Here is an 18,616-nt window from a genome sequence, read left to right as displayed (position 1 = left end):
CCCTAACCGGTCTGGCTCAGTGGATAGAGCGTCAGCCTGTGGACTGAAAGGTCCCAGGTTCGATTCTAGTCAAGGGCATGTACCTTGGTTTCGGGCACATCCCCAATAGGGGGCATGCAGGAGGAGGCTGATCGATGTTTCTCTCTCACTGATGTTTCTATCTCTCTATGCCTCTCCCTTCCTCTCTGTAAAAAATCAATAAAATATATTTTAAAAATAAAATAAATAAAAAATAAAAATCAATGGAAAAACTATTCTCAGGTGAGAATTAACAAAAACAATACCAAAAAACAAACAAACAAAACAACCATATGAGAAAGTAGGGCAAGTGTAAACAGGTAAAAAAAAAAACCACTAACCATAAATAAAAATATTAATATTTTAAAATACATATCAATATGCAATTATTTTTAAATTAAGAAATCTGTTAACTGAAATATAGCATTAAGAGTGAAAAGGCAGGCCACATGTAACTAAAAATGACTCACCTCCAAAACATAGAACTTCTACAAATCAATAACAAGAAAAATCACACAACCTAATGGAAAAAAATTGTACAAAAAGCCAGAATGGGATTTTCACTATAGAAGTCGAAATAGAAGAAAAATGTTTACTCCACTTCCTGTGTGATCTTAGGTGAGTTACTGTAAGCCTCAGTTTCCCCATCTATGAAAGGGGGACACCTCACAGGACTGCTGTGAGGATGAAATTAATTAGTACATCTCAACACGTAGGACCAGCTCAGCACAGGGCATGCAGACAGAAAACAAAGCTGGACCCCTTCCTCACATTATTGACAGGAGAAACCTTCAGACGGTTTGAGTATTGGAATGTAGGAATAAAACTACAGATGTACCAGAAGGTAACCAGAACACTTAGAAGGGAAAGATAGACATATTTGCTGAATAAAAAAATGGATTGACGCTCAACCACTGAGCCACGCCAGCCTGGCCAACTCTTGTAATTTTAACTTTAAAATTATTTTTTTATTTTTACCTTTTCATTTATCTTGGAAATATTTAAAGCTCCCTAGCTGGTGATTTCTGTCAACACTTCTGGACTACAAGTGGGCCCTGAAGGTGCACATTTTTGTCTCACTCAAAAGTGCCCACCAGAGGGCACCATTTACCTATGTGAGCCACAACACCTCACTTCATTTCCCGAGACACGTTCTGCTTTTATGGGCTAGATCTGTGTGTGGGGAGCATGGAGTTCCCTTGGCAAGGAGGGCACCCTCTTCCTCAGCTCCCAAGGGACAGGTTACGTTGGGATGGCGGCTGTGGAGTGCCCTTCTCATGGGTCTGTGTCCGGGGCCAATCCCAGCTCCTGGGCCTATTACCTACAGGCGTCAGGGGCATGCTGTTGCCCGAGAGTGGGTCTCCTGGGCGTCACTGATCCTAGGGGTATCATCTTAGCCCTCCGTGTAGATAAAAATAATATCCATCTTTTTTTATATAAAATATATTTTTTATTGATTTTTTACATCCATCAGCCGCCTCCTGCACACCCCCTACTGGGTATGTGCCCGCAACCAAGGTACAAGCCCTTCACCGGAATGGAACCCGGGACCCCTCAGTCTGCAGGCTGACGCTCTACCCACTGAGCCAAACCAGTTAGGGCAATATCCATCTTTTAAGGGGCTTGTAACCATGTAAAGGTAAAGTACAAAACCCACGACAAAGGATAAATGGGGAAACCTTATAATAGGAAAGAAGAGAGGTCTCCCTAGCTGGTTGGGCGCAGTGGATAGGGCGTCGGCCTGAGGACCGAAGGGTTGGGGTTCGATTCCAGGCAAGGACGCAGTCGGCCCGATCCCCAGTAGGGGGCGTGCAGGAGGCAGCCAATCCATGATTCTCTCTCTCCTCATTGATATTTCTCTCTCTGTCCCTCTCCCTTCCTCCCTAGAATCAATAAAAAGTATATTTTAATATATATATAATATATATAAAAATGAAAATATATGAACAAAACGGGGTTAGGCTAGGAACGCAAGGCTGGCCTAACACTGGCAAGTCGATGTCATTGATCGTCTCTTCCAGCGAAGATGGGCCTCTGCCCAGCCCAAGATGGGAGAGGAAGGTGCCACAGAGGGGCCCCGATGTCTGTGCCTAAAGGAGCCCCAAGGTCCCGTAAGCGGCCAGCACCCAGTCCCACAATGCTCCGCGCCTCGGCGTAGCCCCGCCCCACACGCTGGCCCCGCCCTTTTCACGGAGTCCTCGGCCTCGGATTGGTCTCCATGGCTTCCGTGTTCCTGGTGGGCGGAGCCGTGGACCCAGGGGCGGGGCGGGGCGCACAGACCCGGGCCGAGCTTCCCGGGCCATCGCGAGATGCGGGGAGGCTCGGGGGAGGCTGCGGCGGACGCGGTCTCGCGGGCCGGCGGCGTTGGCACCGCGGGGTCGCTGACTCCGGAGGCGGAGGCGGAGGCGGAGGCGGAGGCGGCCAAGCTCCTGCCCTTCCTGGCGCCCGGCGCGCGGGCGGACTTGCAGGAGGCGGCGGCGCGGCACGTGCTGGCGCTGACGGGCTCGGGGCCGGGCCGGACGCTGCTGGCTGGGCAGGCGGCGCTCCTGCGGGCGCTGGTGGAGTTGGCGGCGGCACCCGCCCCGGCCCCGGCCCGCGACGCCGCCCGCGCCCTCGTCAACCTGGCCGCCGACCCCAGCCTCCACGAGTCGCTGCTGGCGGCTGCGCCCGGGCTGCCCGCCCGCTTGCTCGGCCGCGCGTTGGACCCGCAGTGGCCCTGGGCGGAGGAGGCGGCCGCCGTGCTGGCCAACCTCAGCCGCGAGCCGGCGCCGTGTGCCTCGCTGATGGAGGCGCTGACGGCCGCGGAGCCCGGGGAGGCCGGCCTGGAGCGGCTGGTGCGCGCGCTGTGCACGCCCGGCTACAACGCCCGCGCGCCCCTGCATTACCTGGGGCCAGTGCTCTCCAACCTCAGCCAGCGTCCCGCGGCCAGGGCCTTCCTGCTGGACCCGGACAGGTGAGCCCCATGAGGCCCGCGGGGAGGCGGGGAGTGAGCAGGGGCAGCACTGAGTGGCCCCTCCCTTCAGGTGCGTGGTCCAGCGGCTGCTGCCCCTCACCCAGTACCCAGACTCCACAGTGCGCAGGGGCGGGGTCGTGGGGACGCTGCGAAACTGCTGCTTCGAGCACCGTGAGTGGCGGCGGCAGGGTGTGGGGGGGCATTGCGGTGGGAGGCAATGGAGGGGGAGACTGAATTCTAGGGCCCCTCTAGACTGGAGTGGCCCCCATCCCTGTCTCTTACCCCCTCCAGGACACCACAAATGGTTGCTGGGGCCCGAGGTGGACATTCTCCCCTTCTTGCTCCTGCCCCTGGCCGGGCCTGAGGACTTCTCTGAGGAGGAGATGGAGCGTGAGTGGCTTAGGTGGAGCCTCAGGCTTGGCAGGAGGGGAGGACAGTAGTGGGAGGGGGGGGACTGTCCCCATCAGGGCCCCTTCTGAAACCTCCTAGTGCTAGTGGCTGAGCATAGATGGGGCTGACAAAGGGGGGGTCTGGCCTGGTGGCCCAGCACAGCGACCCAGGGACTCGCGCCTTCACCCCTAGGCCTGCCCGTGGACCTGCAGTACCTGCCGCCAGACAAGCAGCGGGAGCCTGACGCTGACATCCGGAAGATGCTCATTGAGGCCATCATGCTGGTGAGCAGGGGTCCCGCTGCGGGAACCCCGCCCCCCAACACGTACACTGACATCTGGCTAATGTCTGCTCTCTCTCAGCTGACGGCCACAGCACCTGGGCGGCGGCAGGTGAGGGACCAGGGAGCCTACCTGATTCTCCGAGAGCTGCACAGCTGGGAGCCTGAGTCTGATGTGCGGGGGACTTGTGAGAAACTCATCCAGGTGGGTGCAGCGTTGGGGGGGAGGGGAGGGAGTGGGCATGCCCACGGTGTGCCAGCGCCTGCTCACCTGCCTCCGCTGCTGCAGGTGCTTATTGGGGATGAGCCGGAGCGTGGCATGGAAAACCTGCTGGAAGTGCAGGTGCCTGAGGATGTGGAGCGGCAGCTGCAGGAGCTGGACCGCCAGGAGCAGGAGCAGCAGGAGCGGGAGCAGCGGGAGCAGGAACTATCTCCAGAGCCACACGCGGAGGGGGCTGCCCCCACCTGAGGCACCTGCACAGACCACTGCCAGGCCCACCTTGACGAGCCCATCAGACCAGGCCGTCCTGCAGGCCTCTGGGTCACTTTGCTTCGAGGCTGTGCCCTCCTGAGAAGCAGAGCTACACTTAAGCTCTGGGCTCGTGCTGAGGGCTCTAGGGCTAAGGCCCCTTAGACATTGGAGGGTTGCGGGCACCTCCCTGTGCCCTGTTGCTTGAGCAGAAATGCAGCTGGTGCCTGGCCAGCGTGGTTCAGTGCTTGAGCATTGACCTATGAACCAGGAGGTCGCGGTTTGATTCCCGGTCAGGTCAGGGCACATTGAGCCAGGTTGCGGGCTCCATCCCCAGCATGGGGCGAGCAGGAGGCAGCTGATCGTGATTCTCTCTCATCACTGATGTTTCTCTCTCTCGCTCCCTCTCCCTTCCTCTCTGAAATCAATAAAAATATGTATATTTTTAAATGCAACTTGTTCGGAGGAGCTGGCCAGGTCCTGTGGCTCTCAGGTGCCTCCAGTGGGATGGCCCGGGAGCCACACGCCTCCTCCCCAGCCCGGTGGTGGTGGGCCTGGACATGGCAGCCTGAGGGGCCGGCGGGCGCTTCCCAGTCCCAGGGTTCCCACCGGGGACCAGGCCTAGGCAGGTGTAAGCAGTGCCCCTTCCTGCCAGTCCCACCCACGTCCCTCCACCTGGGCCCTCTGCTGACCCTCAGCCTCCATGGCCTGACCTGAGACCTTCACCAGCTGCAGGCTGTCCCTGGACTCTCCTAGAGCTGCCCCCTGCCCGCCCCCCCCCCCCAGCCTGTCCTTGGAGCACTCGCGGGGTGCTGCCTCCCCTTCATCCTCTCCCCCTTTCCACTCAACCCAGACCCTGTTCCCGCAGCTCCCCACCAGCACAAGACCAGTCCCCCCTCCTCCCCCATGGGTGGTCCCCCTGCTTTGCATCCTCCAAGTAGTCACATGGGCGGTCCCTGGTGGGCTGTCAGTGTGGCCCTCACCCTCTATATTCCCTTCCTGGGCTCTCACCACATTTAGTGCCATCTTGTGCATAGCACCCAAGTACTGCCTCCCAGGACCCGGCACCCTGGTGCTGTAGCCCAGCAAGACTCCCCCGGGGTCCCCAGCACTGCCACCCTCATGTCCTCTGTCCCCTGCTGTTCCCCAAGCCGCAGGTCTGCTCCACCCCTGCTGGCCCCTGGAGGCCAGTGCTCACGGGTGCCTGGTGTCTCCCCCTCCCCCCCCCCCCGTTAAAGCTCTGGCCTGTGGGCGTGTGGACTTCTCCCTAGTTCAGGAGGCTCGCCAGTTCCCCCAGGCCGCTGGTTCACACCTCGGCTCCACAGAAGAAACGGTTTATCTGGCCTCCACCCTGTCCACCCACGGCCCTTCGCTGACCAGGTGGTGCCCCAGCGCGCACAGCGAAGGGGGCCGCCTGGAGACGCCCACCCCGAGGCAGGCCTTCGCCAAGCTCTGGAGCCCCAGCCCAGCAGAGGCAGACCACGCCCCTCGGCTAGGGCGGGCCCCCGGGGGCTGGGGCGCTGGGCCAGAGGCACTCTTGGGGGTCCCCTGCTGCTGGGGGCGACGCAGCTGCAGAAGCGGCCTGGTGGGGTTGGAGTCCTCTCTGGGCTCCGCCGGATTCTCTGCTGGGGACGCATTGGGGGGTCAGGCTGGGCGCTGAGGGGTAGCCAGCCCTCCCGCCCGCCCCTCGGGCACCGCCCCACCTGGCGCCGCGCCCAGCACCGCGCGGAAGAGCGCGGGCGGGGCGGGCAGCATCCAGCGGTGAGCGGCCACCTGCTGCAGGTCCGGGCGCGCGCATGGGCGCAGCTGGAGCAGCGCGCGGATCAGGTCCTGGCACTCTGGGGGCGAGGGCTCACGGCTGCAGCGCCTGCCCCCTCGCCGCTGCCCTCTCGCCTCCCCCGCCCAGCTGGTGCTCATCCCCCGCCAACAGGGCCGCTCGGAGGTGTCAACTGAACCCCCCGCCTCCCCCCGCCCCGTCACTGAAGGGGAGACAGGCACGGAGCCGGGCAGCCTGCCCTCGGCTTCCAGTTTAGGGTGGCCACCCCTCCCCCAGCTTCCCCCTCACCAGCAGGCGGGAGGGGTGGGGTGAGGGGTGCCCCGTGAGTCTGACCTCTGTTACCCTCTTCCTGGCGCAGAACGGCCCCGCCGGCCCAGGTCTCCCGCTGGGACTGGGGCGGGACCCGGGCGGCCGGCTCACCTGGGGACAGGCCGGGCGGGAAGGCGGGGCCCCGGCGCATCAGGAGCAGCATGCGGCGCGGCCGGCGCTCCTTGAAGGGCAGCTTTCCGGTCACCATGGCATAGAGGATGACACCTCTGGGGGCGGGGGCTCTTCGGGCCCGCCCCCCGCCCCGCCCCGGGTCCTGGCCCGCCGGGGTGCCCGCGGGGCACACTCACAGGCTCCACAGGTCCGCCCGCTCCCCGTTGTACTTCTTGCTCATGAGGATCTCCGGCGCCGTGTAGGCCACGGAGCCGCAGAAGGTGCTCAGCAGCGCGTTCTTGAGCGCCGACTGGTTGGCGAAGCCGAAGTCTGTGCAGGGGGCGGGGGGCGGGGCCGGCGGGGCAACGGGGAGGGGGGTGAGGGAGGTGGGCATGGGGGGTGGGGGTGCCTGCAGGGTGGCTGTAGGCAAGGTGGGGGGGCAGGCCTCCTGGGAGGGTGGAAGGTCAAGCCAGTCTGGAGCAGACCAGTGGCGGCTGGGGGCCTCCGGCAGGTGGGTGTCTGGGTCAGCAGTCAGCACAGGCCTGGGCCAGGTGGGAGCTGGGCTGCGCTCACCTGTCAGCTTCAGGAACCCTTGGTCATCCAGCAGGATGTTCTCACACTTCAGGTCCCTGCATGGGGAAGCACAGGTGGGGCTGGGCCTGGGCTCAGTGGGCCGCCTCTCTGTGCAGGCAGGGGTGGGCTGGGGCGGGCACCCTCACCGGTGCACGACGCCCGAGCTGTGGCAGTGGGCCACGGCGCTGACCAGCTGCCAGAACAGCCTGTGGGCCTCCTTCTCCTCCAGCCCCGGGCAGCGGCGGCGGTCCGACACCGTGTTGATGTGCTCCAGCAGGTCGCCGCGGCCGGCCAGCTCCAGGACCAGGTAGGCACGCTGGCTGTTGTGGTAGGTCTCGTACAGCTGCACCTGCGGGACCCCACCCGCCTGCTAGCACCCCAGGAAGGGACCTCCGGTGCCCGAGACTGGGGTGCCAGGTTGGGGAAGGAGGCAGGCCTGGGTGGGCGGCAGGCATGGTGAGGGCTGGCGCAGGGGGTGGGCGGGATGGGGTCAGACAGCTGGGGGTCTCTGCCTACCACATTCAAGTGCTTGTAGGTGGCATTGAGGGACGAGATCTCTCGGGGCAGGAACTTCTGGGCGAACTCCACGGGGGCCTCGGCAGTAGAGACGATCTTGATGGCCACCTGCGGGGGCGGGGGGGAGCGGCTGTGGGCGGGCCACAGGGCAGGGGGTGACAGGGCAGGTCCCAGGTCCTTTGTGCACAGTGCCGACATTGGTGTGGGGGGGAGGGGGTAAGCCAGGGGTCCTCAAACTTTCTAAACAGGGGGCCAGTTCACTGTCCCTCAGACCGTTGGAGGGCCGGACTACAGTTTAAAAAAAAAACTATGAACAAATTCCTTTGCACACTACACATATCTTATTTTGAAGTAAAAAAACGAAACGGCAAAAACACCCGCTTGTGGCCCGCGGGCCGTAGTTGGAGGACGCCTGGGGTAAGCAGAGTCCTGGGAGACAGCGCCGACCTTTTCCTCCCTCCTGTCCGGCACTTCCTCGGGGATCCGAGAACTCCAAGTGGTCAGCCAGCCTGTGGGAGCCTGGCCTCCAGGGAGGATTGATGGGGAGAACGCCGGAGCGCTGGGAGGTGCCTGTGAAGGGTTAGGATGGGGCCCACGAGGGCTGGGTTGGAGGATACCCCGAGCCCTGGGCCCGGGAGCAGGCGGCTGCCTTACCATGCTGTGGCGCTTGCCCCGCAGGTCGGAGGCCAGCCTGGGGTTGTGCTGCATGCGCTCCTGCGTGGCGTAGGCCAGGTAGACTCTGGAGAAGGCCCCGGAGCCGATCTTCTTGGACGAGAGCAGGTAGCCCTTGTCCCTGCACTCACGCACCTGGGCCATGAAGGTTCGCTGGTCCGGCTTCCGCCTGCCGTTGCCCTTCATGGAGGGCAGGGCGCTGTGGACGGAGCTGGGGCTGTCCAGCTCTTGGGAGGGGAAGGGGGAGGGCTTGACAGAGGCCTGACTTGTGTCTGAGGAACTGGGGTGACAGGGCCGCAGGAGGCCAGGCAGGATCTGCACCCCCTCGTGGCTTTGGGAGGCTTTGCTGGGACTGGGGCAGAGGCAGGGGAGTGGCCAGGGCTGAGAGCTCAGGGTGGGGACTGAGGCTGTGGGGAGGGCCAGCTCCGGGGAAGAAGGGAAGGTTCTAGAAGGAAGGGTTCTAGAACTGCACCTGCATTGTGCCCTCAAAGGGGGTGCCCTTCTGTCCCCAGCACCTGCCTGTCGAGAGCATCTTGCTGAAACCAGCCCTGTCCTGCGTAGGGGCCCCCTCTGTGGTGAGAACCCCTGAGGGCTAGCGTCAGGGGGAAAGGACAACACTTGCCAGCAGCTATCTTAACTGCACCCCTTGTCCTTTGGGAGGGCCCCAGGCTGGCAGCCGGGGGAGGGGAGCACTGGCCTTCTTCTGCTGAGGCCTGGAAGCTTCTCCTGCCCAGCAAAGGCCCCCGGAGCTCTCTGCAGACTCAAGGACACAGCCCCAAGGAAGTGTGGCGCCCTGGGCCCACCCCAATCCCTGCAGCTTCCGGAGAGAGCAGCCAACATGGCCCTGCCTTCTCCTGCCCTCGAGAGTCTTCTGTGAGCACCGTGAGCAAAGGGAGTAGCAGGTGACATTTATTGAGTGCCTACTGCATGCCAGGTGCCGTGCAAAGCGGCCGTAGTAGGCGCACCTCCCCCCTCATAGCACAGACCACACCTGATGTGCCTGACCCAGGAGGCAGGCAGTGCACATTCAGGATCTAAAATCGGAGCATAGCCAGGTGATGCCCATTTTACAGGTGACAGGACTGAGGCCCCAATACGCAGTCTCTCTGCCATGAACTGGATGGCACGGACGGAAGACGGCGGCTCTGGGAGTGTCCCACAGGGCCTGGGCGTGGTGGAGCTGGGTATCTGTGGACCTGACTTGTCCCCCACTGGGACTCCTGGTAGGTGGGGCGTGCCTGCTGCAGGGCAGGCCTGGGAATGCTCTGCCTGGGAGGCCGAGGCTAAGTTTTTCATCCCTGTTGGACTGGGAGCTGTTTGGGAGCAAGGCTTGTGTTTGCTACTCCCTTACTCACCCACAGCCTATGTCTGGAAAATTGCCTAGAACAGCGGCCGGCAAACTGCGGCTCGCGAGCCACATGTGGCTCTTTGGCCCCTTGAGAGTGGCTCTTCCACAAAATACCACGGCCCGGGCGAGTCTATTTTGAAGAAGTGGCGTTAGAAGAAGTTTAAGTTTAAAAAATTTGGCTCTCAAAAGAAATTTCAATCGTTGTCCTGTTGTTGACCCTGTTGACTAATGAGTTCGCCCACCACGGGCCTAGAATATAGCAACTGTGGATAAACTAGCTGGTTTGTTGCCGATTGGAGGTGAGGAAAAGAGCAGCCACTCCAGTATTCCAAGCAGAGGGCTAACCTGCTTTTGTTTTTGTTTTTCAGGGAGGAAGGGAGAGGGAGAGAGAGAAACATCCATGATGAGAGGATCCTTGATTGGCTGCCTCCTGCACGCCCCGTACTGGGGATGGAGCCTACGACCCGGCATGTGCCCTGACCACGAATCGAACCCTGACCTGCTGGTTCATGAGTTGATGCTCAGGTGAAGCATACCGGCCGGGCCTGGGAGGATTTAAGATGGGGTTGCCACTCAGGGGTTGGAAGGTGTGGAGAGGGGCCCTGTCTAGAGCTAGAGCAGCTCAAGGGGAAAACGTGGGGACACACTGGAGGCCAGAAAGTCGGTCCCCAGCCTCAGCCACCCTCCTTCTGCAAAGTCCGTCTTACCCTCCTCTTGCTCTGCACCCTAGGTCACCCCTCCATTCCAGGGACGTGCACTGTGCACCCAACGCAGGCTGGGCAAAGAGCAGATATGGGCCTGTCGTAGAGCTGACGGTGTGGAAGGGAGATGGGCTTAGCAATTTAATAGAAGTTAGATGACACCTGTGCTAGTGCTTGGCAGTGTGTGTGCGCTTGGGGACTGGAGTCTGGCTGAGTTGGGGAGGGGGCGGGGCCAGCAGGGCAGGCCGGGCACTGGCCACGGGGAGCATGGGCAGGGCTTCTGCAGGAGAGCAGGCCGTCCAGCCTTGAGCTTGGGAGAAGCCTCCTGTCCCCGTCCCTGGCAACTTCCACATGTGCTATTTGACCTCTCCCCTCCAGCCAGTTGGGGGGTTGGGGTTGGGGTTGGGGCTCTTTCTGAGGTGCCAGCCCCATCTGTCAGCCCCTCACTCAGCCATCCGAGTTCTGTCCCGTCCCTACAAAAGAAACAGGCTGGCCTGGCTGGCGTGGCTCAGTGGTTGAGCATCGACCTATGAACCAGGAGATCACGGTTCAGTTCCCGGTCAGAGCACATGCCTGGATTGCATGCAACCAATCAATGATTCTCTCTCATCATCGATGTTTCTCTCTCCCTCTCCCTCTTTCTCTGAAATCAATAAAAAATATATTAAAAACAAAAGAAACAGCCTGAAGTCCTCTCTGTGGAAGAATGCCCCTCCCCTCACTGTTAAGCTGCCACCTGCCCTCATATTGGAGCCCCACTTTGCCACCTCGCCCACAGCTCTCTGCAGACACTTGTTGCACCCTGGATGTCCTGCCGCTGACCACTTCCTTCTCCAAACGCGCTGCTCACTTCCTGAGCTGCTAGAATGTCACTTGCTCCTTTAGTTTGGTTTGTGAACACATCCAGGCGATTTCAGCCTCGGGGTCTCTGCAGGTGCCAGTGTCTCTGCCCAGAACACGGGCCCCTCTCCCTGGCCGGACGGCACCCCCTTATAGCACATCGTGTGTCTTATGGGTCTTTACTTGTGTATTGTCTTGTCTGCCTCTCCAGACCCAAGGCCCCGAAGGAAGAGAACTGCTCTTCTTCACTTCCGGGGTCTGCTGGCCTCCTGTGTGTGCGTGTGCGTGTGTGTGCATGTGTGTGTGTGTGCGTGTGTGTGCGTGCGTGTGCGTGTGTGTGTGTGCGTGTGCATGTGTGTGTGTGTGTACTAGGTGTACCGGTTAACAATGCAGATTTTTTTCAATAGATGGAGTTACACATATGTTGATATATGCGATTTGATATGTATGCTATTTTGTTGTATTGACAACAAGCTTCTAAACTTCATATGTCAAATTTTCTGAAGGTGTTAACATCATAGATATTTGTTGAATTTCGTGCCCAAAAAAAAGCATTTGTGGGCAGTTTTAATTCATTATTGTATTTTGAAGAAAAGTGCTGTTAAAAGCTATCGTATACTTCGGGCAGCTTATGGTGAACATGCTCCATCTTAAGATACTTGGGAATGCTGGTTTAAATGCTTTAAAAGTGATGATTTTGATGTGAAAGACAAAGAACGTCCAGGTCAACTGAAAAAGTTTGAAGATCAACAATGACAAGCATTATTGGATGAAGATGCGTGTCAAACTCAAAAACAACTTGCAGAAAGATTTAACGTTGCTCAGCAATTTCCAATCGTGTACAAACAATGGGAAAGATTTTAAGACAGTTTTTAAAATATATTTTATTGATTTTTTACAGAGAGGAAGGGAGAGAAAGAGGGACAGAGAGCTAGAAACATCGATGAGAGAGAAACATCGACCAGCTGCCTCCACCCCCTACCGGGGATGTGCCCGCAACCAATGTACATGCCCTTGACCAGAATGGAACCTGGGACCCCTCAGTCCGCAGACCGATGCTCCATCCACTGAGCCAAACCGGTTTCGGCAGGGAAAGATTTTAAAGGAAGGAAAATGGGTGCCACATCAACTGAACGAAAGACAAATGGAAAACCGCATGGTCATCAGTAAAATGTTGCTTCAATGGCACGAAAGCAAGTCTTTTTTGCATCAAATTGGGGCTGGCGATGAAAATGGATTTATTTGGAGAATCCCAAACGCACAAAATCATAGGTTGATCCAGGTCAACCATCAACATGGACTGCAAGGCCAAATGGCTTCAGAAAGAAGACAATGCTCTGCGTTTGGTGGGATCAGGAAGGTGTGGTGTATTATGAGCTTCTAAAACCAGGTGAAACCGTTAATACTGATCGCTACCGACAACAATTAATCAATTTGAACCACGCTTTGATCCTAAAACTATCAGAATGGACCAAAAGACACGGCAAAGTAATTTTGCTTCATGATGACGCAGCATCACACACTTCAAAACCAGTTAAAGACATGTTAAAAGATCTCGCCTGGGAAGTATGAACCCACCCGCCATATTCACCAGCCCTTGCTCCTTCAGATGACCACTTGTTCCCATCGATGGCACACACTTTCTGAGCAGCACTTCAAAACGTACAAAGAAGTGGAAAATGGGGTCTCTGAATGGTCTGCCTCAAACAAGAAAAGTTCTATTGGGACGGTACCCACCAATTCCCTGAAAGATGGGGGAAATGTGTAGCTAGCGATGGACATTACTTTGAATGAAGCACTTTTGATGTTTCTCTTGAAATTATCGTGTTTTCTTCGATTACAAAATCTGCATTATTAACGGTTGATGGTTAATCCGCACTATTAACCGGTACACCCAGTACCTGTTGGCGGAGAGGTCGGTGGCCTCGGGCTCTCCGGTGCGTGTTGGTTTGTGGGTGTTCAGTGTGCGTGCTCATGGGTGGGATACAGAGCACAGTGCCCGCGTGTGCCCAGGTCGGGCCACCCGGCATGTGTACTGGGTCAGGTATGTGTTTGCGAGTGGACCGGCTTTGGGCGCAATCACGCGCCGAGCCCGCGTCCCTGATGGGTTCCCTGCTGTGCGGGACGGTGTCTTGTGTGGGGGGATCGTGGGGGTGTAAGTGTCCGGGGGGACACGGAAGAGCGTGAGCAAGGAGCCCGCGTCCCGCACGGAGGAAACCCGCGCCTGCGCAGTGCCGGCCCGAACCTGCGCTGGAGCCAACAGTCAGGAGCCGCGGCCCAGGGCCGCCCGGGGCGGGGCCGCGCGCGGGGCGGAGTTTGCGCACTGCTGCTCGCTGGGGCTCGGTGGGCGGGGTGTAGAGAGCGAGAGGGACGCACCTCCGACCAATGAGCGTTGAGATCGCATGGGGGCGGGCCCGGAACGCCGCGCGCCGGGCCTCGGTTGGCGAAGAGCGGCCGGGGGGCGGGATCAACACGAAGCCCCGCCCACTCTCGCGCGGCAGGGCGGGAGGGCTGCACCCCGGCCGCGGCGGCCGCTGCTCCTGAGGTAAACGGCGGGCGGGGACCGGGGCCCTCGGCCCTCGCTCGGGGAGACGCCCCTCGGGGAAGCCTGGGCCCGAGAGCTGGGGGTGCCGCCTCGTCCGGGTCGCGCTGGAGGCCGGGTCAGGGGGGCGCCTCCCCAAGGTCACCAGGGAGCGCGGGGAGGTACCGGGTTTGCGGGACCGAGCCCGCCCCCCTCCGGGCTCAGGTGCGCCAGGTCCCTGCGGGGCCAGGTGGCCGCGTCACCACCCGGAAGAGGCTCGGGGCGCTGCCTCCCGCCCGCTTCCTCACGCCGGTGCGGTGCACGTCCCCTGCGCGGAGGGCGCGAGGGCCCCAGTCGTCCTAGCGCCTGTCACCTCCCCGGGGCCTGGGGCCCACGTTCCTGCTCCCCCAAGGGCACATGGGGGCCCTCTGTGTGTGAAGCTGAGCCCAAACCGCCCGAGCCCCAGAGCGTGGAGCCCTGCATCCTGTCCCTTCTCCCTGGGACCCGAAGGAAGCGCGGCCGAGAGGCAGGTGTTCGGCGGGTCACGAGGGCTGCGGGTCAGGCCGGCCGCGGGCGGGGCGGGGGCCAGACCTCACCAGGCGAGCGCTTGGCAGTGCTGGGCCAGCGCCGTCCGGGCCCCCGGCCGGGATTGGGGTTCTGGTTCCCGCAGCGGGAGGCCGGAGGAGAGGGCTCTGGAGGGGGGGGCAGGGAGTCCTGCCTGCAGCCTCGCAGAGGTTCCCCTTCGCCAGCGGGGGTGGGGGTGGGGGGAAGAGGGGGGCCGAGGGCGCAGGGGTATCCCGGGAGCGGCCTGGCCCGGTGTGAGCTGTGCGGCGTCCCTGGAGGGGTGGGCCCTGGAGGCAGGACCTTTGGAAGGGGGTGCTGGCCGGGGTGCTGGGGAGAAGGAGGCCCCGGGAGGGAGGTGCTGGCGGTGGCGGGGGAGGCAGGGAGGTGGCGAGGGCGAGCCCGTGGGCGCTGTGGGGCTTGGGCGGCGAGGGGTCCAGGGGAAGGCGCCCCGTGGGCGCTGGGCCCCAGGAGGCCGCGCAGGGACCCGCGGGTGGGGTGGTTGCCGGGCACTCACAGTCCGGCGCCCGCAGGGCCGGGTGCGCTGTCCCCGCTCTGCGCCCTGGGCCTGGCGCCCCCCCAGGGAGCAGGCAGGTGTTGGGCCTCCCGTTGGTGTCAGAGCCCAGTGACCTGAGCGGAGCTGCCTGGGCTTCCCGGCACCCCTGTCCTCGCGGGGTCTCTGTGGGTGTCCAGTGTGGGTGCTCATGTGTGAGATGCAGAGCACATGCGTGTGCCTGGCGGGCTGCCTGGCGCTGCACGGGGCAGGTGTGTGTCTGCGAGTGGACGGCAGGGCCCCAGCCCGTCTCTGATGGCCCTGCTGTGGGATGGCGTCTTGTGTGCGGGCTCCTGGGGGTGTCGGTGTCCGAGGGGGACCCGGAGGTGGAGCCCGAGGGGCCCAGGTGCCTGGAAGCAGGAGACCCGGTCCCCGGGGCCCAGGTGAGCCGTGGGGCTGCTGCCTGTGGGTGCTCAGCGGCCCCTGCACCAGCTTTGCGGGACCCCCTCCAGGTCGGGGCTCCAGGAAGGCCCTGTGGCTTCTGTGCTCAGGGGATTCTGGCCGCTGGACGCCATGAGAAATGTGCTTTCTTCACGGAGCTGCGGGGTCCTGGCTTGGGGGTTGCCTGATGGCTTGTGTGGAGCAGCAGGGTTCTGGGGGGAGAGGGGGAAGCCCTGAGCCACGACAGCCCAGGTTCTTGCTGGTGATTCTGGGAGTTGACTGGGTCTCCGGCTCCACCAGGAGGGGAAGTCAGGAGGGCCTGCTGTGGGGGGCATCCCCTTGACCCAGAACTGGGTCCTGACTTCCCAGGCTCCCCAGCACACCAGCACACCAGCCCTCCAGACAGACTCACGGCTGCCCCTGGGCTGTGGCCGCAGTCCCAATGCAGGGTCCCCGGGCCTGTGAGCCTGTGCTGCATGGGGGGGCGGGGGGCGCTGTGGGAATATGCCGAGACGGTGCCTGGGGGCGTTGGCTAAAGGCAGTTGGATGCGTGCCTGAGCACGGAAGAAGCTGGTTCTTGACTCCTGTGTCTGATGCAGGGAGGGAAGGCCTGCCCCCATGACCTGGCCATGGGGTGGAGCCGGTGGGAGCCGGTCCTGGTTGAGTCCTGCCCCACCACTAAGTAGCTGCTAACTACCGGTGTTCCCCAGACCCCTCCGCCATGCAGATGGAGGTGCTGGCGCTGTCAGTGTCAGCACTGACGTGTGCCTCGCTTTGCCATCAGCGTGCTCACAGTCACAGGTCTGTCGGCGGAGAGCAGGCCCGTGGGCTGTCATCCCCGGAGTTCTGGTGTTTTCCCTCTGGCTGCAGTGTCCTCCTGCAGACCCCGGCCTCTCTCTAAAATCAATAAAAACATGTACTTAAAATGCATTGAAGTCTACACTGTGGAGTGTTGGCTGTCTACCCTGTGTGCCCGTGGCTGCCCAGGAGCTGTGCTCTCTGCCCCTGCCCAGTGCCATGTATCACAAGCCCGAGAAAACATCAAAGTTAAAGTCTAAGGACAGTTTCTACTGAATATGGTTGCTTTTCCCCCCTTCGAAAACTGGGAAATTGTAAGTTGAAGCATCGTAAGTCAGGGACTGTCCGTATTTAGTTTTTCGCTTTTGGTCTGTTACTGTGAATTACATTGGCTGCACATAAAAATACTGAGCTAACCTTGTATTCATAGGATAAACCCCATTTAGTCATGATATATTATCCTTTTTTACATGTTGTTGGATGTGATTTGATAAAATATTGTTCAGAATTTTTGCATTTGTATCTGTGAAGGATATTGGTCTATAGTTTTAATTCTTATGTTTTCTTTATTATTTTTGTCTGGTTTTGTTATCAAACTAATGCTGGCCTCAGTCAATTGGGAAGTATTCCCTTACTTTTCATTTTCCTGGAAGAATTTGTTTAGAGTTGGTATTATTTCTTCCTTATCAAGAGAGGAGTGTTGGAACCTCTACTATAATTTGGATATGTGTATTTCTCCTTGCATTTTTATTAGTTTTGGCTTTGTGTATCTTGAAGCTCTATTATTAGATGCATAAATGTTTAGGGTTGTATGTCTCTGAAATCTACTTTGCCTGATATTAATGTAGACACTCCAGTTTTCTTATGACCAGTATCAGCTTCATTTTTCTTTTCCATCCTTCCACTTTAACTTCATGTTAACATATTCAGACTTGTCTATGACTTCTTTTTTTAAAAAACTCTTTTTAAAGTTTTTTACTTTATTGATTTCTTTTTGAGAGAGAGAGGCAGGGAGTGGGAAAGAGAGAGAGGAGAGAGGAGAGAAAGAGAGAGAGAGAGAGAGAGAGAGACATCGATTTGTTGTTCCACTTATTTATGCATTCATCGGTTGATTCTCGTATGTGCCCTGACCAGGGCTTGAACCCTCAATCTTGGGATATCGGGAGGATGCTCTAAGCAACCTGCCTGGCCAGGTTGCCCATGGTTTCTTGAATATATGAAATACAGTTATAACAACTGCCTACATGTTCTTGTCTACTAATTTTTTCCTCTGCATCATTTCCAGTCAGTTTGCACCGATTGGTTCACCCTCGTTATGGGTTGTATGTATATTTGCTTCTTTGAATGCCTGGTCATTTTTATTGGACGTCAGACATTGCTGTTTTACCCTGTTGGATAGCTTCGTGTTCCTGTTGCTCCTGAGCTTGGAGCTGGGATGTGGCTAAGTTTCTTGGGAGTGGTTTGACCCTTCTAGGCCCTGCTTTTGGCTTTGTTAGCTGAGACCGTGGTGTTTAGTGTAGGACTCATTTCATTCTTTACTGCGGCAATTTTTTATTTTTATTTTTGTAAAGCCAGAATTTATTTCTATTTAAAAAATGCTCAAGAGACTTTAAAAAGGCTCAGAGATGTCCAGGTTTAAGACCATCCTAAGTTTCAGTTTCTTCCTTACTGAGGCAACAATTTGATCCATGTTAATGAAGCACCCCGGTAATTTGGGTTGAATCATGGTGATTTCCTCTGACTCCCAGTATCTTTCATAAATGACCATCAGCTCATGAACGAAGAAACACGTAATACCAGAAATAATCACAAACGTCTACAGATTCTACTTGAATATCCTTTCTGCATTATTCTTGGCAACCAGGCCAGTGATTATCAGTTTGAGTGGTGGAGAGCATGATGAGGGGCACCTGCAGAGACTGGTATTAAATGCAGCCCTTTCAGAACAGAAGCCAGCAGACACCCTTCAAGACGAAACACCCCAGGCAAATCTTTTTTATTCTAATTTAATTTTTAAAAGAATAGTTTATTGATTTTTAGAGAGAGAGGAAGGGAGAGAGAAAGAAACAGCAATGTGAGAAACATCCATCGGCTGCCTCCTGCACGCCCCCTACTGGAGATCGAGCCCACAACCCAGCATGTGCCCTGACCCGGAATCAAATTGGCAACCTTTTGGTGCACAGGATGATGCCAAACCACGGAGCCACACTGGCCAGGGAGAGGCACGTTTTCTGTGTGCTCTTCCTGCTGCGATGGGCGTTCTGGTGCTTTCCCCTCTGGCCAGGAGCTCAAGGGATTGTTTCTGCTCACCTGTTTGGTGGCTCTCCGCAGCCTTGGGGCTTTCTTCTCCAACATTGGGTACACCTGTCCCCAATCTTTGTTGCATTAGTTTTCTAAGGCTGCTATAACAAGGAACCACAAACATCGCCGCCTAAACAGCAGACACGTATTATCTTTTCTTTTTTTTACAATTTTTTAAAATTGATTTCAGAGGAGAAAGGAGAGGGAGAGAGAATCATTGATTGGCTGCCTCCTGCATGCCCCACACTGGGGAACCAGCCCACAACCTGGGCATGTGCCCTGACTGGGAATCCAACCGTGAGCTCCTATTCATGGATTGATGCTCAACCACTGAGCCACACTGGCTGGGTAGATACTGTCTTTTTAAAAATATATATATTTTATTGATTTTTTACAGAGAGGAAGGGAGAGGGATAGAGAGCTAGAAACATCGATGAGATAGAAACATCGACCAGCTGCCTCCTGCACACCCCTACTGGGGATGTGCCCGCAACCAATGTACATGCCCTTGACCGGAATCGAACCTGGGACGTTTCAGTCCACA

General features: G+C 58.2%; 3 protein-coding genes across 5 annotated transcripts in view; 2 read left to right on the top strand and 1 right to left on the bottom strand.

The window, feature by feature from the left end:
• The first annotated feature begins 2,312 nt into the window (after nucleotides 1-2,312).
• HGH1 (HGH1 homolog) lies at nucleotides 2,313-4,523 on the top strand. The gene is made up of 6 exons (XM_079796523.1): nucleotides 2,313-2,971; nucleotides 3,042-3,142; nucleotides 3,263-3,361; nucleotides 3,554-3,645; nucleotides 3,724-3,846; nucleotides 3,931-4,523. Exons 1-6 carry the CDS (start codon nucleotides 2,328-2,330, stop codon nucleotides 4,108-4,110), a joined length of 1,239 nt encoding a protein of 412 aa, XP_079652649.1. The 5' UTR covers nucleotides 2,313-2,327; the 3' UTR covers nucleotides 4,111-4,523.
• A 922-nt stretch (nucleotides 4,524-5,445) lies between these two features.
• On the bottom strand, nucleotides 5,446-8,254 carry LOC307114082 (testis-specific serine/threonine-protein kinase 5-like; the record flags this gene model as incomplete). Its single annotated transcript, XM_079796284.1, is given in 9 exon segments — nucleotides 5,446-5,724; nucleotides 5,726-5,766; nucleotides 5,814-5,948; nucleotides 6,308-6,423; nucleotides 6,505-6,637; nucleotides 6,881-6,936; nucleotides 7,027-7,229; nucleotides 7,397-7,504; nucleotides 8,051-8,254. Coding segments are annotated over 9 exon segments (1,275 nt in total).
• A 5,194-nt stretch (nucleotides 8,255-13,448) lies between these two features.
• The window catches only part of MROH1 (maestro heat like repeat family member 1), a 39,976-nt gene continuing 34,808 nt past the window's right edge, over nucleotides 13,449-18,616 (top strand). For all 3 annotated transcript variants that reach the window (XM_079796410.1, XM_079796409.1, XM_079796408.1), the window contains exon 1: nucleotides 13,449-13,502. The gene's annotated coding sequence lies outside the window, so the exon portion shown is untranslated. The remainder of the gene's footprint in view (nucleotides 13,503-18,616) is intronic.

This window comes from Cnephaeus nilssonii (genome assembly GCF_951640355.1).
Source record: "Cnephaeus nilssonii genome assembly, chromosome: 18".
NCBI lineage: Eukaryota > Metazoa > Chordata > Mammalia > Chiroptera > Vespertilionidae > Cnephaeus > Cnephaeus nilssonii.
Note: the sequence above shows the minus strand (reverse complement) of the source record. Positions and strands in the feature narration are given on the sequence as shown.